Below are 17,423 nucleotides of genomic sequence, written 5' to 3' on the forward strand. Positions count from 1 at the left end.
CAAGACTGTATATCTTAAGCTCAAACTATTGTGACCTTGGTCTTTTTATTGTAACTCCAGAGTGAGGAGGCAGCGTGGTAGACTATCTTTTATACCTGCTTGCCCAGAGTGTGCAGGTGACCCTTGCGTATCTCACAGGTGCGTCCCCTGGTGGCAAGTCTTTCGCATTGGTAATGTTTACATACATAACAATAAGAGTTTCTACAGGTACATAAAAAGGAAAAGAGTGGCTAAAGTAAATGTTGGTTCCCTCGAGGATGAGACTGGGGAATTAATAATGGAGAACAGGGAAGTGGCAGAGACGTTGAACAAATATTTTGTATTGGTTTTCATGGTAGAAGACACAAAAAACATCCCAATAGTGAATAATCAAGGGGCTATAGGGAGGGAGGAACTTAATACAATCATTATCACTAATGAAGTAGTACTCGGTAAAATAATGGGACTAAAGGAGGACAAGTCTCCTGGACCTGATGGCTTACATCCTAGGGTCTTAAAAGAAGTGGCTGTAGAGATTGTGGTTGCATTGATTGTAAACTACCAAAATTCCCTGGATTCTGGGGCAGTCCCAGCGGATTGGAAACCGCAAATGTAATGCCCCTATTTAAAAAAGGAGGCAGACAAAAAACAGTCACATATAGTTCCAGACTGGGTAAAGATGGCAGATTTCCTTCTCTAAAGGACAGTAGTGAACCAGTTGGGTCTTTACAACAATCAGATAGTTTCATGGTCACCATTTATTACATAATTTAAAAAAAAATTATTTGTATTTAAATTCCCCAGCTGCCATGGTGGGATTTTAACTCGCATCTCCAGAACATTAGTCCAGGCCTCTGGATTACTAATGCAGTAACAGAACCACTATGCTACCGTACCCAATGTTACTGTACCCCTCACTGTTTACTGCATTTCTCCTTTTTATTTCAGTTCAAAACGTGGTTTTACTTTGACACTTGGACTAACAGTACCTGTTTCGTCAATGAAAACCCTGACTTTGTGTGGAAGGATGGGCTGCCCAAAAGTGTGCCGGATTCCACAGCAGGTAGGTGCCCGCCTGGGTCTGCTGGGCCACAGCCTGCCTGACCATTTGCAGGTAGTGGGCCATGATAGCAATGGTACTGGGAGCCATGAGGGAAGGTAGCACTGCGCTGCAGCACCAGCTCATCAAGCAGTTGGCCCTCTCCATAACTTTCGGTCTCATCCCATCAAACAAATATGCTGTCTGCCTAAGGGAGGACAACTCTGGTAGAACGTATTCCTGGAGGTTTCATCACATAACCTCCCGACTCCTATCAAACAGCCTTTTGAATTCAGGAATTCAATCCGGAGAAGTGCGAGGTAATGCATTTTGGGAGGGCTAACAAGGCAAGGGAATACACATTAAATGGTAGGATACTGAGAAGTGGAGAGGAACAAAGGGACCTTGGAGTGCAGGTCCACAGATCCCTGAAGGTAGCAGGCCAGGTAGATAAGGTAGTTAAGAAGGCATACGGAATACTTGCCTTTATTAGCCGAAGCATAGAATACAAGAGCAAGGAGATAATGCTTGAACTGTATAAAACACTAGTTAGGCCACAGCTAGAGTACTGTGTGCAGTTCTGGTCTCCGCATTACAGGAAGGATGTGATTGCAATAGAGAGGGTACAAAGGAGATTGTTGGAGAATTTTAGCTATGAGCAAAGATTGGATAGGCTGGGGTTGCTTTCTTTGGAACAGAGGAAACTGAGGGGAGACCTTCTTGAGATGTATAAAATTATGAGGGGACTTGGATAGAGTGGATAGGAAGGATCTATTTCCCTTAGCAGAGGGGTCAACAACCAGGGGGCATAGATTTAAAGTAATTGGTAGAAAGTTTAGAGGAGATTTGAGGGGAAATATCTTCACGCAGAGGATGGTGGGGGTCTGGAATTCATTGCCTGAAAGGGTGGTAGAGGCAGAAACTCTCATCACATTTAAAAAGTACTTGGCTATGTGCTTGAAGTGCCGTAACTTATATGGCTACGGACCAAGAGCTGGAAAGTGGGATTAGGCTGGATAGCTGTTTGTTGGTCAGCACGGACATGATGGGCCAAAATGGCCGCCACCCATGCTGTAAATTTCTCTGATTTCTATTAAAGAAAATGAAAAGAAAGCACAATTTTTTGAATGCTCTTGTGATTTTTCTCCCGGGTGTTGCACGCAGCAATGTCCTGGGGATTAGTCCTCAATTCCTGGAGACTCCAGGGCAGTCCTGGAGGGTTGGCAACTGCAAATCTGCCCCACCTTGGATCCCTTGCAACCCATTTCAATCTCCTGAAAAGGTGTGAAGATTCTGCTCGTGATTTCCAATAGTCATCCAGCCTAAAGAACAATGGAACTTGCATTTAAGTAGCAAAAGGCTAGTGAAAGGAAAAGTGGGGCCGATTAGGGACCAAAAAGGAGATCTTCCTGTGAACGCAGAGAGCATGGCTGAGGTACTAAATGAGTACTCTGCCTCTGTCTTCACCAGAGAAGAGGATGCTGCCAATGTAGCAGTAAAGGAGGAGGCAGTAGCAATATTGGATAAGGTAAAACTAGATAAAGAGAATGTTAAAGGTTGGCAGTCCTTAAAGTAGCAAAGTCACCTGGTCCGGATGGGATGCATCCTCGGATACTGAGGGAAGTAAGGGTTAAAATTGTGGAACCTCTGGTCACAATAATTCAATCCTTCTTGTGCCAGAGTGCCAGAGGACTGGAGGATTACAAATGTTCAAAAAATGGTAGAGAGATAAGCCCAGCAACTACAGGCCAGTCGGCCTAACATCAGTGGTGGGAAAACTTTTAGTGCCAACAATCCGGGACAAAATTAATTGGCATTTGGAAATGTATGGGCTAATAAATGAAAGTCACCACAGATTTGTTAAAGGCAAATCGTGTTTTACTAACTTGATCGAGTTCATCGAGATCAGGGCGTTGACTTATGAAGAAAGGAAGAGTAGGTTGGGCCTATACTCATAGGAGTTCAGAAGAATGAGAGTGATCTTATTGAAACATATAAGATAATGAGGGGGCTCGACAAGGTGGATGCAGAGAGGATGTTTCCCCTCGTGGGGGAATCTAGAACTAGGGGGCATAGTTTCAGAATAAGGGGCCGCCCATTTAAAACTGAGATGAGGAGAAATTTCTTCTCTCAGAAGGCTGTAAATCTGTGGAATTCTCTGCCCCAGAGAGCTGTGGAGGCTGGGTCATTGAATATATTTAAGGCGGAGATAGACAGGTTTTTGAGCGATAAGGGAGCAAAGGGTTATGGGGAGTGGCCAGGGAAGTGGAGCTGAGTCCATGATCAGATCAGCCACGATCTTATTGAATGGTGGAGCAGTCTCGAGGGACCAAGTGGCCTACTCCTGCTCCTATTTCATATGGGCCCGAACTTGGTCGAAGCTAAGGCCCGCCCAAGAGACCTGGCGGTACTTTGGCCAGGTGATTCCTCAAAAAGACCTGCAAAGACTGTACGGATGCAAAAAATACGATTTACACCCTGAATGTGGGTGGCACCGGGCGGAGCTCCCAATCTCGGCGACAAATGCAATCCTCGCCAAACTGCTGCCGAGGTTTGAGTCAGGCCCAGGGAGGGGAGAGCGCATCAAAATAAAAATTTACACCAAAAAACCCACAAAGGAAACCTTCAGGGGACCCCATCCACCTGAATCGCTGTTACAAAAAAAGAAAAGAAGGTTGCCAACGTTTTTTTTGCAGGTCTTCCTACTTACCGTTGAGGTTAGATCTGCCTCCACGCGGCGATCCTTCCCCCTGCTGCTGCCGACTCCCGCCCGGAGCAAACTGGCAGCTCGGCGGGCGGGAGGACACTTTTGAACGTTGCACGCTAGCGGCCGTCAGTGGGCGGTTCCCAGCGGTCCTTTCCCCCCACCCCACCGGCGGGAGGCCTAGAGGAAACTCGCACAGAGGGGAGACTGCCCAAAACCTCGGCGGCAGCCAGTGGGTGCGGGTGGTAGGCCCACCAAGTTCGGGCCCTAAGCTCTTATGTTCATTGATGAAGTACCAGAGAGGGTTGATGAGGGTACTGCGGTTGATGTTGTATATTTTGACTTTCAAAAGGTGTTTCAAAAGAACAATGAACTTGTGCCTTAAAAATCAGTCCGGTTTTCCTTTGAGAAACGTGCAGCTACAGTCCTCAACACGTCAGTCTGTCTGGTCCAAGTGCGCCCCTCTGACTCTCACCTGTGTATTGCGACTAGGGTTGCCAACCCTACAGGATTGCCCTGGAGTCTCCAGGAATTGAGGATCAATTTCCAAGGCAAACCCGGGAGAAAACTTAAGGATATCAAAAGAAATTGTGGGTTTTCTTTTCATTTTTTTTGAACCCTTATATTTATTCATTATAAAATTATTGGCGATGGGTTGAAGAAAAAGGCTGTTTGACTGACAGTCAAGATGAATCCAATCGGGTATCAAAGAGTCCAATGGGAAGGCACTGCGCCCGGAGGATGCACCAATGGCGGTTTGAGGCGGGAGGTCATGTGATGAAACCTCCAGGAATACACCTGACCAGAGTTGGCGACCCCTATATGCGACACGGACTGTTTGAACCCCTTTCATCCACTTTAATCGGTTCACCACCCTCTTATTTTGCCCCCTGCAGGCATTCCGGAACTGGAGATAGCGGTGATAGGTCTGACTGTCATGGTGGTGGTGGTTATGCTGATCGCACTGGTTGTACTGGGGTGAGTAGCAGCAGCCGTATCTGGCGACGAAGAGAAGCGAGCACACCGCTCCCTGAGGGGACCCGCTGGTATGATGAAAAAACAACAGTGGGGTTAAACTTGTAGCCATCCTTGGTTAGACCACACTTGGAGTACTGTGCACAGTTCTGGTCTCCGTATTGTTAAAAGGATATACAGGCACTGGAGAGTTGCAAAAATGGTTCACAAGAACGATACCAGGACTGAGAGGTTATAACAATCAAGAAATACTGAACAGGCTGGGAACATTTTTGTAGAACTGAGAAGACTGAGAGGTGACTGGTTAGAGATCTTTAAAATTATAAAGGTTTGATAGGGTAGGTGTAGAGAAGATGTTACCACTAGAGGCCATAAATATAAGATAGTCACTAATAAATCCAATAGGAAATTCAGGAGACACTATCTTTTTCCAGAGAGTGCTGAGAATGTGGTACTCGCTGCCACAGGGAGTGGTTGAGGTGAATAGTATCTTTGAGTTTAAGGGGAGGCTGGACAAGCATATGAGGGAGAAGGGACTAGAAGGATATTTTGATAGGGTTTTATGAAGAGGTAACGACATACCTTGGATGAATAAAGAAATAAAGGCAATATTGAAACTATAGCAAAAGGCAAACATTAAGTACATCACCAACAAAGGAGAGGAAGAGGAAAGGGAATACAAAGAGGTTAGGAACAAAGTAAATAAAAACAATTAGGAAGGCAAAAGGAAACTACAACATTAAATTACTAAGGAATATAAAAATAAATAGTTAAGTATTCTGCAGACGCGTCAATAAGAAATGAAAAATCAGGGTCGGGAGAGGGCCACTGAGGGATGCACATGACAAACTCACCGGTAATGGCAGTGACATGACAGAAATATTAAATCAGTACTTTGCCTCGGTATTTACAGGGAGACCAACATGGTGGACATGACTTTAGAAGAAGAGATCATAAAAGATATCAAGACATTTAAGATCGAAAGTGGGCCGATCATTGATTAACGAATCAAACTGGGAGAGGATTAAACCCCTGGTCCGGATGGATTACATCCACACATATTAAAAGAAGCTAGAGAAGAGATAGCAGAGGCACTGTTACATATATATAAACATTTATTAGAGATGGGAATAGTGCCAGAGGACTGGTGGACAGTAACATAGCTTCTCCGCTTTTTAATTTTAACCCTCTAGAGAAGAACCCCATTGCTTTGTTTGCTTTTTATGGTCTTATTAACCTTCATCGCTACTTTTAGTGATTTGTTTGTCTGTACCCCCAATCCCTCTGCCCCTCTACTCCATTTAGACACTTATTTGTAGCCTCCACTTTCTTTCTACCAAGATGCACCACCTCACGCTTATCTACACTGAAGTTCATTTGCCAATTACACGCACACCCATTCTGCAAGTTTGTCAATACCTTCCTGTATTTTGTCGCAGTCCTTCTCTGTATTAACCACACACCCCAATTTGGTGTCGTCTTCAAATTTTTAAATTGTACTTCCGATTCTCGAGTCCAAATCGTTTATGTAAACGGTGAACAACAGTGGTCCCAGCACCGATCCCTGTGGAACACCACTACCAACCTTTTGCCCATCTGAGTAACGACCTTTAACCCCTACTCTCTGTTTACTGTTTTGTAGCCAACTTGCTACCCATTCTGCTACATGCCTTGATCTTAGTCATAAGTCTACTGTGCGGCACCTTATCGAAGGCCCGAGTGTGTTGGTCATTGGTCCTGGATGTCGGTCATTGGCCCTGGATGTCGGTCATTGATCCTGGATGTCGGTCATTGGCCCTGGATGTCGGTCATTGATCCTAGATGTTGGTCATTGGCTCTGGATATCGGTCATTGGCCCTGGATGTCGGTCATTGGCCCTGGATGTCGGTCATTGGCCCTGGATGTCGGTCATTGGCCTTGGATGTTGGTCATTGGCCCTGGATATTGCTTATTGGCCCTGGATGTCAATCATTGGCCCTGGATGTCAGTCATTGGCCCTGGATGTCAGTTATTGGCCCTGGATGTTGCTCATTGGCCCTGGATGTCGGTCAGTGGCCCTGGATATTGGCCATTGGCCCTGGATGTCGATCAATGACCCTGGATGTCAATCATTGGCCCTGGATGTCAGTCATTGGCCCTGGATGTTGGTCATTGGCCCTGGATAGTGGTCATTGGCCCTGGATATCGGTCATTGGCCCTGGATGTTGCTCATTGGCTCTGGATGTTGATCATTGGCCCTGGATGTCAATCATTGGCCCTGGATATCGGTCATTGGCCCTGGATGTTGCTCATTGGCTCTGGATGTTGATCATTGGCCCTGGATGTCAATCATTGGCCCTGGATATCGGTCATTGGCCCTGGATGTTGCTCATTGGCCTTGGATGTCAGTTATTGGCCCTGGATGTTGCTCATTGGCTCTGGATGTTGATCATTGGCCCTGGATGTTGATCATTGGTCTAATGTTGGTCATTGGCCTTGGATGTTGGTCATTGGCCCTGGATGTTGATCATTGGTCTAATGTGTTGGTAATTGGCCCTGAATGTTGCTCATTAGCCTTGAGAGTTTCAGTTTCTACTGTGTAGTGACTCTGACAAGTTACTTCTCCAGAAGATTTAGTAGCATTTCCTGTTCCTCAGGATATCGCTGCAGGAGTTCCTCAGGGCAGTGTCCTAGGCCCAACCAACTTCAGCTGCTTCATCAATGACCTTCCCTCCATCTTAAGGTCAGAAGTGGGGATGTTCGCTGATGACTGCACAGTGTTCAGTTCAATTTGCAACTTCTCAGAAAATGAAGCAGTCCGTGCCTGCATGCAGCAAGACCTGATCAACATTCAGGCCTGGGCTGATAAGTGGCAAGTAACATTCAAGCCACACAAGTGCCAGGCAATGACCATCTCAACAAAAGAGTCTAACCACCTCCCCTTGACATTCAATGGCATTACCATCACCAAATCCCCCACCATCAACATCCTGGGGGTCACCATTGACCAGAAACTTAACTGGACCAGCCACATAAATACTGTGGCAGTAAGAGCGGGTCAGAGGTCGGGTATCCTACGGTGAGTGTCTCACCTCCTGACTCCCCAGAGCCTCGCCACCACTTACAAGGCATAAGTCAGGAGCGTGATGGAATACTCTCCACTTGCCTGGATGAGTGCAACTCCAACAACACTCAAGAAGCTCGACACCATCCAGGACAAAGCAGCCCACTTGATCAGCAACCCATCCACCACCTTCAACATTCACTCCCTCCACCACTGGCGCAAAGTGACTGTAGTGTGTACCATCTTCGAGATGCACTGCAGCAACTCGCCAAGGCTTCTTTAGCAGCACCTCCCAAACTCGCGACCTCTATCGCCTAGAAGGACAAGGGCAGCAGGCACATGGGAACATCATCAAGTTCCCCTCCAAGTCACACACCATCCTGACTTGGAAATATATCGGCCATTCCTTCATCGTTGCTGGGTCAAAATCCTGGAACTCCCTCCCTAACAGCACTGGGGGAGCACCTTCACCACAGGGACTGCAGCGGTTCAAGAAGGCAGCTCACCACCACCTTCTCAAGGGCAATTCGGGATGGGCAATAAATGCCGGCCTTGCCAGCGACGCCCATATCCCATGAATGAATAAAAAAAAGGAGTTATATTTACATGGACCATGTTTAGGCTCTACTGCTACCATTCCTTTAGCAATCATTAAATTGTTGGCAATCTGTTCCATAGGTTTCATAACAGATCAATAGACAGTGTCCCACAGGGATCCTTAACTCATGGTATCTGGAAATACTGTTCAAATCCATAAGACGATGTTGCATTTGTGCATTCTCAGTAACAGCTCAACAGGTCACCTTAAATATCCAATCAGATCCGTCAGGGTCTTCCTTCTGTCCTCTACCCAATGACCATGCTGGAAAATGCACGAGTTTGGGTGAAGACAACGTTGGGTGTGGCTGTGACTCTGAATCACTGAGAAACCACTCAACCCGTGGCCACTTAGACAATCAATCCTTCTGACTTCCTCTCTCATCCCCGCTAACTCTGTCTTTTTGAAGTTAAAACTCTTAAGGGGGAGAAATTCGGTCGGTGCCTCTGTTGTGGCGTTAATCCAGACGGAGCGGTACTTTTAGCACTGTGAAAAGGTTTGCAACCCCCGCCGAGAAATTCGTCAAAATCGGTCGAAGAGGGGCGATAAATCAGCCGTTGCACACCGGAGCTGGGTTGGGCGATAACGAAAATGCCAATGCTAAATTTAACCGAGTCATTGCGCATGCGCAGAACTCCAATTCACATCCAGAGAAAACCGAGGCGTAAAGGCGCGTCATAATAATGTACCCATTCAAGTTTTCAAAACCTGTACTGTTATGTCTGTCTACCGCTGCAAACGCGGAGGCTCACGCACCGTGCTGTGTGTAAACGTTGCACTGACTGTGACCTCCGACGGAAGCGCTTCCTCATCCCTTGAAGTAGCCACCAGTGAACGACTCTGCAAGCCTGCACCCACTGTTTTTCCAGACGTTGTTCTTGGCGGGCGCTCAATGAGGTGCACGCACCAAATTTACCGACCGGGGCACAAGCGTGGGCGTTGCACCAGGAATACGTCATGATCGGAGCAATCGTCAGCAGCCGGGCATTACTGGTTTGCGCCCCTGGTGAGCCTCTGATGAATTTTTGGTCGGGGCACTAAACGCTACGCTCCCGGTCAGTAACCTCTTATGCTTCCATTAACGCCCCCTCTGACCGCTAACTGAGGTGTTAGACGACCAAAAATCCAACCCTTAGTTATATTCTTCTCCTAGCTTATTGCAAGTCTTATTTTAATCTCCACCAGTTTGCAATGACCCCAATCCCACTCCGCCCCCTCCCAACTCCTGCCATTTTTATCCAGTTTCTACTGAAGGATAATTATCTCCAAACAGGGAAGTTACCCATAGATGCCCACACTGCTTTGTGTCCTCGGGGTGTGCTTATTGCCGTGTAGTAATCCTTTAATTTACCAAAATGTTTGGCCAACAGAAAGTACAGAAAGGAACGGAGAAACTGTTTAAAGAAATGGTCGCACATTTCTTGCGACCAAATCACACCACTGGAGGTTGACGAGAAGAACAGCATCAACCTGAAGGTAAATCTACTCAGAAAAGTTAAGAAGCGCAAACTGAGGCTGCCAGAACTGACACTGGACATTTGTGTTTCAAGTAAGTCTCCCAAGCTGTGCAGACAGTTAGAAGCCAGATCGGATCCCTGAGGTGCGCTGGATTCGCTGATCTCAGTGTGGGTAGCTGTAAGAAGGCTACAACTAGAAAGAAGAAAGAAAGACTTGCATTTATATAGCGCCTTTCACGACCACCGGACGTCTCATAGTGCTTTACAGCCAATGAAGTACTGTTATAATGTGGAAATGCGGCAGCCAAATTGCACACAGCAAGCTCCCACAAACAGCAATGTGATAATGGCCAGATAATCTGTTTTTGTGATGTTGATTAAGGGATAAATATTGGCCAGGATAACTAACCTCAGTGCCCTGGGCTAGAAAGTGGGGAGAAAGCAAATTGGGCCAGACTCCTCATTGCTGTGCAGTGATCCCTTGACAGTTTGGATTGTGAACACAGAGTGAGGACCGAGCTTTCCTCTGATATTTCTCACAGTTCAATAGCCTACTAACCTCCACTGTCTCAGCTTACACAGGGTGAGTGAGGTCCCGAAGGGGACTGAGAAGACGTGGAATGCTTCCCCAGCAGCAGTCACAGTGCCTCACGAGAAGAGGGGAGGAAAAAGCCCATTTCTAACGTGTTAGTAATGGTGGATGGTTTTAATGATTCTTTATTACAATAAGAATGATGAAGGGTTTAAGATTCTTCCCCAAATCATTGTTACATTTGTGCTGCTCAGGTGGTCTGCTGATGATGTCATATGCATGTGTTTTGTCGATGAAGTCATGGGTGAACTCTCTATCAATGATGTCATGGCCCAGTGCTCTGTTGATGATGTCATAGGCCCAGAAGAGGCGAGGGCCCAGGGGCAGTATGGGTCAGCCCAGACTGCGATATGTGTGCGCACTAGGTCCGAGCAGCAGAACTGGTCTCCAGTTGTCTTGGGTAATTCTTGCCACTGGACCAAGACCGAGCTCTGTCACGCTCGTGTGGTGGCTGGTGTGCAACAGCTACCACACGTTAAAAAAATCCACCCACAGGCATCTTCCACCCTTCAATGTGCAGTTCGGGACCTGGAATATTAGTCCCTTCATTGAAATACCTGTGAACTCATCCTTTTTGGCATGGAAGCAAGTCATCCTCGATACGAGGGACCGCCTAAGAAAGAGGTATAGGCCAGTGCTCTGTTGATGATGTCATGGGCAAAATCTCCGTTGGTGTTGTCATAGACCAATACTCTGTTCATGATGTCAGAGGCCAGTGATCTGTCGATGATGTCATGAGCCAGTGCTCTATTGATGATGTCATGGGCCAGTGCTCTGTTGATGATGTCATGGACCAGTGCTCTGTTCATGATGTCAGAGGCCAGTGATCTGTTGATGATGTCAACAGCCAACACTCAGCCATGCTGCAGGCAGAAGATATTACATTTTTGGTGCTGTGAAGAGGAATGTTTCATTCACAATCTGGATCATTTTAACACTGAAATTCAAGGAATACATTCAGGACTTTAGTGTGTGTCACATTTACCCATTTAGTGTGTGAGCATTTACACGTATTTTTCTGGCCCATATTTATCCCTCAACCTATCCCACCAAGAACAGATTATCTGGTCATTTGCTGTCTGTGGGATCTTGCTGTGAGCAAACTGGTCAAAAGAACAAAAGGAAGACTTTAATTTACATGACACCTGTCACGATCTCAGGATGTCTTGAACGCACCTTGCAACTAATTGAGGTGCAGTCACTGTTGTAACATTTGGAACAGCATCGGCCAATGTGTGCACAGCAGGATCCCACAAACAACAATGAAATAAACGACCAGGTTATCTGTCTTAGGTTGGGATACATACTGGCCAATTCACTGGGGAGAACTCACCTGCTTTTCTTCAAAGTAGTACTGCGGGACCTTTTGCTTCCGCCCGAGAGGCCCCCGGTTTAATGTCAGCCCTGAAAGGCAGCACCTTCAACAGTGCAGCACTCTCTCAGTACTGCACTGGCGTGTCAGCCAGGGTTATGGGCTCAAGTTGCTGTAGTATGGCTTGTACTCACAACCTTGGGCTCAGAGGCAAGAGTGCGATCCACTGAGCTACAACTGACTGATGGGGCTGCTGTGTTTAAAGGTACTTGATAGGATATGAAGTGAGTTGGGATGTGCTGAGGATGTGAAAAGCACTACAGAAATACAAGTTTCGTCCTTAATGCTTTTGCTTGTTTCTCCCTATCCTGCAGATTACCCCCTTCCCATGTGAGGGTGTTGAAAGGGTAAATAAGGAGAAACTGTTTGCAATGGGAGGAGGGCCAGTAACCTGAGGACATCGATTTAGGATAATTGGCAAAAGAAACAGAGGGGAGATGAGGAGAATTTTTTTTTAACGCAGCGAGTTGTTATAATCGGGAATGTGCTGCCTGAAAGGGCGGTGGAAGTGGATTCAATTGTAACTTTTAAAAGGGAATTCGATAAATACTTGAAGGGGAGAAAATTGTAGGGCTTTGGGGAAAGAGCACAGGGGCAGTGGGACTAACTGGACAGTTCTTTCAAAGAACCGGCACAGGCATGATGGGCTGAGTGGCCTCCTTATGATGCTATGGGTCTTTAAGGAGGGAATGAGGCCCCTGTCTTCATCCAGGTGTGGGAGCAGTTTGGAACATAGGGAATGGCTCCCCTGGTGGATTCCCAGTCTTCCCTCCTTCCAAGCTTGTGATAAAAGGTAAAAGGGAGCTCAGATTTCTCTGGGGTAATCGTATGCTCTGGAAGTGCCTCGACACTTGCCCATTGGAGGAAAATCCCAATCGGTGGCAAGTTTCACTTAAAAAGACGCAGGCTCCCTCCACATTGTCTGTGACTAATCCACTCTTTCTTCCCCCGCCAGATTGAAGAGGACAAGAGAAAAGACAACATTTTGCCATTATGGAGAGCAAAATATGACAAGAAGGTATTGTACCTCGATTTTAAAATTCTCACCCTTGTGTTCAAATCCCTCCATGACCTCGCTCCACCCATAAGAACATAAGAAATAGGAGCAGGAGTAGGCCACCTGGCCCCTCGAGCCTCCTCCGCCATTCAATTAGATCATGGCTGATCTGATCATGGACTCAGCTCCACTTCCCTGCCCTCTCCCCATAAACCTTTACTCCCTTATCGCTCAAAAATCTGTCTATCTCCGCCTTAAATATATTCAATGACCCAACCTCCACAGCTCTCAGAGAATTCCACAGATTTACAACCCTTGCTGCATCCACCTTGTCGAGCCCCCTCATTATCTTATATGTTTAGATAAGACCACCTCTCATTCTTCTGAACTTCAATATGTATAGGCCCAACCTACTCAACCTTTCTTCATAAGTCAACCCCCTCATCTCCGGACTCAACCTAGCGAACCTTCTCTGAACAGCCTCCAATGCAAGTATATCCCTCCTTAAATACGGAGACCAAAACTGTACACAGTACTCCAGGTGTGGCCTCACCAATACCCTGTGCAGTTGCAGCAGGACTTCTCTGCTTTTATACTCTCTTCCCCCTTGCAATAAAGGCCAACATTCCATTTGCCTTCCTGATCACTTGCTGTTCCTGCATACTAACGTTTTGTATTTCATGCACAAGGACCCGACCCGACCTGCTCCCGACCACTGTAACCTCCTCCACACCCCGACAATGCTCCGAGATCTCTGCGCTCTTCCAATTTCATCGCTCCACCATTGGCGGCCATGCCTTCAGCTACCTAGGCTTGAAGCTCCGGCGTGCCCTCCCTAAACCTCTCTACCTCGCTCTTCTCCTTTAGGACGACCTCTTTGGCCAAGCTTTTCGCCATCTGCCCTAATTGCTCCTTATGTGGCTTGGTGTCAAATTCTGTTTGATAATCGCTCCTGTGAAGCGCCTTGGGACATTTAACAATATCATTGCCCACTGCCCAACACCCAAGGAATTACCTGCTGCCACCTTGGAAACCACTAACGAGGCCACCTCCTCCATGTGGACATACACAAAATCTTACTCACAGGAATATCTGGTTCCAAACCTGAAATCCATGCTGGTGCAAGATCCGGAGTGAAATATTCTTCCCTTTTCTCCCCCACCCAGATTGTTATCTTAAAGGAGCTGAAACACAGAGATGGCAACTTCACTGTGAAGCAAAAGATCGAACTCAACAAGGTAAATCCGCTCAACACTCATACACTGGTTCTCAGCACGCTGCATGACATTCGCAACAAGCACACTAAAAGAAAAAATAAGACTTGCATTTATATAGTGCCTTTCACAACCTCAGGGCGTCCCAAAGCGCTCTACAGCCAATGAATTGCTTTTGAAGTGTAGCCACTGTTGTAATGTGAGAAACGCGGCAGCCAATTTGTGCACAGCAAGCTCCCACACACAGCAATGCAATGTGGGAAGCGCACTCATGAAGCCCAGATGGACTATAAATAAAACATTTTGTAACTGAAGAAAATGGCGACTTTATAACCCAGGGTAACTTTCAATATTCCCTTCATTTGTAGCATGCAATCGCCCGTGAAGCGCCCTGGGACATTTTACTACCTTAAAGGCGCTATATAAACGCAAAGCTGTTGTTGTTGGGCGATCTGAGTGCGACAAATAAGTCTTCGAAGGTGGCAGGGCATCAGTAAAAGCAGACGGGATCCCGGCCTTTGATCTTTTTACGCAGCGAGTTGTTGTGATCTGTAACGCGCTGTCTGAAAGAGCGGTGGGAGCAGATTTAATGGTAACTTTCAAAAGATAAATACTTGAAGAGGAAAATATTTGCAGGCCTACGGGGAAAGAGCAGGGGAGCGGGACTAACTGGATCGCTCTTTCAAAGAGCCAGCACAGGCACGATAGGCCGAATGGCCTCCTTCTGTGCTGTCTCATTCTCTGATCCTATGATTATTAAACAGCTTGCTACAAAATTCTAACTGAAAGTATTTTTTTTTCAGCTGCTGCAAATTGATTATTATAATTTAACCAAATTCTATGGCACGGTTAAGTTTGACACTGAGATATTCAAAGTGGTTGAGTATTGCGAGCGAGGATCGCTAAGGGTAAGTCAGTCTACAGTCCCCTTTAGTTTCATTCGTTTGTGGGTACACAGGGAACACATTGAAAGGGTGGATGCTTTGCCTGGTCTGACAGCTCAGAGACGAGCTGCATGTGAGAGCAGGGGAGAAATGAGCTCTGGTTCCTGGTCACTAGCCAATAAACTGTGCTGCAAAGCGCCTATATGTGGGTGTTTGGTTAGGACAGGATCAGACTTGGCTGTGATGCCCCTGCAGTCAAATACCCCGCCAGCACCAACTGACACAGGAAGCATGCTCGCTTGCGTGAGGCATTAGCGAGACGGGACCTGTGGCTCTGTACCCCAAGAAAAGAGGTGAGAAAACTTGGGGGCCGGAGGATATACTTGCATTTATATAGCAACTTTCACAACCTCAGGACAGCCAATGAAGTACTTTTGCAATGTGGGAAACACGACAGCCAATTTCCGCATAGCAAGCTCCCACAAACAGCAATGTGATAATGACCAGATAATCTGTTTTAGTGATGCTGAATGAGGGATAAATATTGGCCAGGACACCGGGGATAACTCCCCTACTCTTCTTCAAAGTAGTGCTGCGGGATTCACCTGAGAGCAGACCGCCTCAGAACTGCATTGGGGTATCAGTCGGGATTTTGTCCAAAATTTTTGGGATTGGGTCTTGAACTCATGACTCAGAGGAGAGTGTGGATGGAAAGTTAGGAGGTTAATACTGTCTACAGCACATTAGTGACAATCCTGTGGGATTGGAGGTGTCATTTGTGGAACAAAAATGGTTGGAGTTGAGTGAATCGTAATGTTAGACTGATATCTGGGGGTTGAGCAGGAATCTCCCTAGTTTCCATAATGGTTGCATCCCTCTGCAGCTTGAGTGAAGCGGGGCGAGTCTGTGCCACTGCACATTGTACAGGGGATCATTGCCGTTTCCTCATTCTATAGCTTTTAAATAAAACGTGGAAACATAGAAAATAGGCGCAGGAATAGGCCATTCGGCCCTTCGAGTCTGCACCACCATTCAATATGATCATGGCTGATCATGCAACTTCAGTACCCCAGGAAAACAATCAATTAAAATGGGCAGGCGTTGGCAGAGTTGGCAAGACTCTCTACTTGCGGGCAAAGACTGGGTCTACAATCGAGCCCAATGAAGTTGCATTCCAATTTGAAATGAAAGTATTCCATCTGCCCACCCTACTGTTTCCACTCAGCTAACATGTCTTGTGGTCGGTTAGCAAATGAGCAGCATTGATTGACTCCAGTCGCATCTCCAGAACATTGTCGATGCAGGACGTCACTTTGAACTAGAAGGGGTGACAGGGAGAATGAAAAAAAGGTTCAAATTCACCTAATGTGTAACAAGTGTAAAACTGAGAAATCCATGTGTCTGTAGGCAGTCTGTTGGCCAGTCTGGTAAAATGGATACTAAATAAAGTTATTTATAAACGGGGGCTAATTCAGGGCCAGACTGTAAACTGAGGTGAGTCGAGGCTGGGCTTCACTGAGATTGATGTCCTAACTTTGACTTTGGAGGTCCCACCAGTGAATGGGATTGAGTATGGACAGAGAAAAAACAAATACTCCATAGAACACGGTACTGGGGCCAAGAAAATGGTTAGGGTTGAATTATGGGGATGGATAGACATGGTGGAATTTTGCTAGATTAACTCTAGGCCTTCAGGGAGAAACTGTTCAAAACTTTCCCTCACAAGATCAATTGGCTGGGTAGAGTACATGATAGGGTCGAGTGTATATGGATTGTGGATGGGGATTAATTGGGGGGTGGGTAGAGTACATGATAGGGTACATGGACTGTAAATGGGGATTCATTGGGGGGGTGGTTAGAGTACATAATAGGGTCGAGTGTACATGGATTGTGGATATAGATTAATTGGGGGGTGGGGTAGAGTACATGTCAGGGTAGAGTGTACATGGTCTTTGAATGGAGTGGGATTGATAGGACTCCTTCTCATTCTATGTTTTCTTGTGTACTCATGAAGGAAATACTTGAATGCGAGTTATATTCTAAGGGTTTCATTGAGCTGCAGGAGACCATAGGAACTTGGCTCAGACGCAACCAGATTCTGTTCAGCTGTTCCCACTTTTAAATAGAATTACATGCAATGTCCAGCACAGAAACAGGCCATTCGACCCAACAGGTCCGTGCCGGTGTTTATGCTCCACACGAGCCTCCTCCCAGCCCTCTTCATTTAACACTATCAGCATAACCTTCTATTCCTTTCTCCCTTATGTGTTTATCTAGCTTCACCTTAAATGCATCTATGATATTTGCCTCAACCACTCCCTGTGGCAGCGAGTTCACATTCTCACCACTCTCTGGGTAAACAAGTTTCTCCAGAATTCTTAATTGGATTTATTAATGATTATCTTATATTTATGGCCCCTGGTTCTGGTCTCTCCCACAAGTGGAAGCATCTTCTCTATGTCTCCCCAATCAAACCCTTTCATAATCTGAAAGATCATTAGCGATCAAGTAAAAGAGGAGGAGCATTGTCAGGTGACCTCTGACACTTTGACCTCGGACAGCCGGTGAC

General features: G+C 46.4%; 1 protein-coding gene across 1 annotated transcript in view; it reads left to right on the forward strand.

The window, feature by feature from the left end:
- The window catches only part of LOC139230264 (guanylyl cyclase C-like), a gene marked incomplete at its 5' end in the record, with an annotated part of 252,495 nt that overhangs the window by 165,791 nt on the left and 69,281 nt on the right, over window positions 1-17,423 (forward strand). Inside the window, 6 exons of the mRNA XM_070862094.1 lie at window positions 928-1,042; window positions 4,619-4,700; window positions 9,709-9,814; window positions 12,715-12,777; window positions 13,923-13,994; window positions 14,774-14,878. Coding sequence (XP_070718195.1) covers window positions 928-1,042; window positions 4,619-4,700; window positions 9,709-9,814; window positions 12,715-12,777; window positions 13,923-13,994; window positions 14,774-14,878 — 543 coding nt within the window. The remainder of the gene's footprint in view (window positions 1-927; window positions 1,043-4,618; window positions 4,701-9,708; window positions 9,815-12,714; window positions 12,778-13,922; window positions 13,995-14,773; window positions 14,879-17,423) is intronic.

This window comes from Pristiophorus japonicus, chromosome 19 (assembly GCF_044704955.1).
Source record: "Pristiophorus japonicus isolate sPriJap1 chromosome 19, sPriJap1.hap1, whole genome shotgun sequence".
Taxonomy (NCBI): Eukaryota; Metazoa; Chordata; class Chondrichthyes; family Pristiophoridae; genus Pristiophorus; species Pristiophorus japonicus.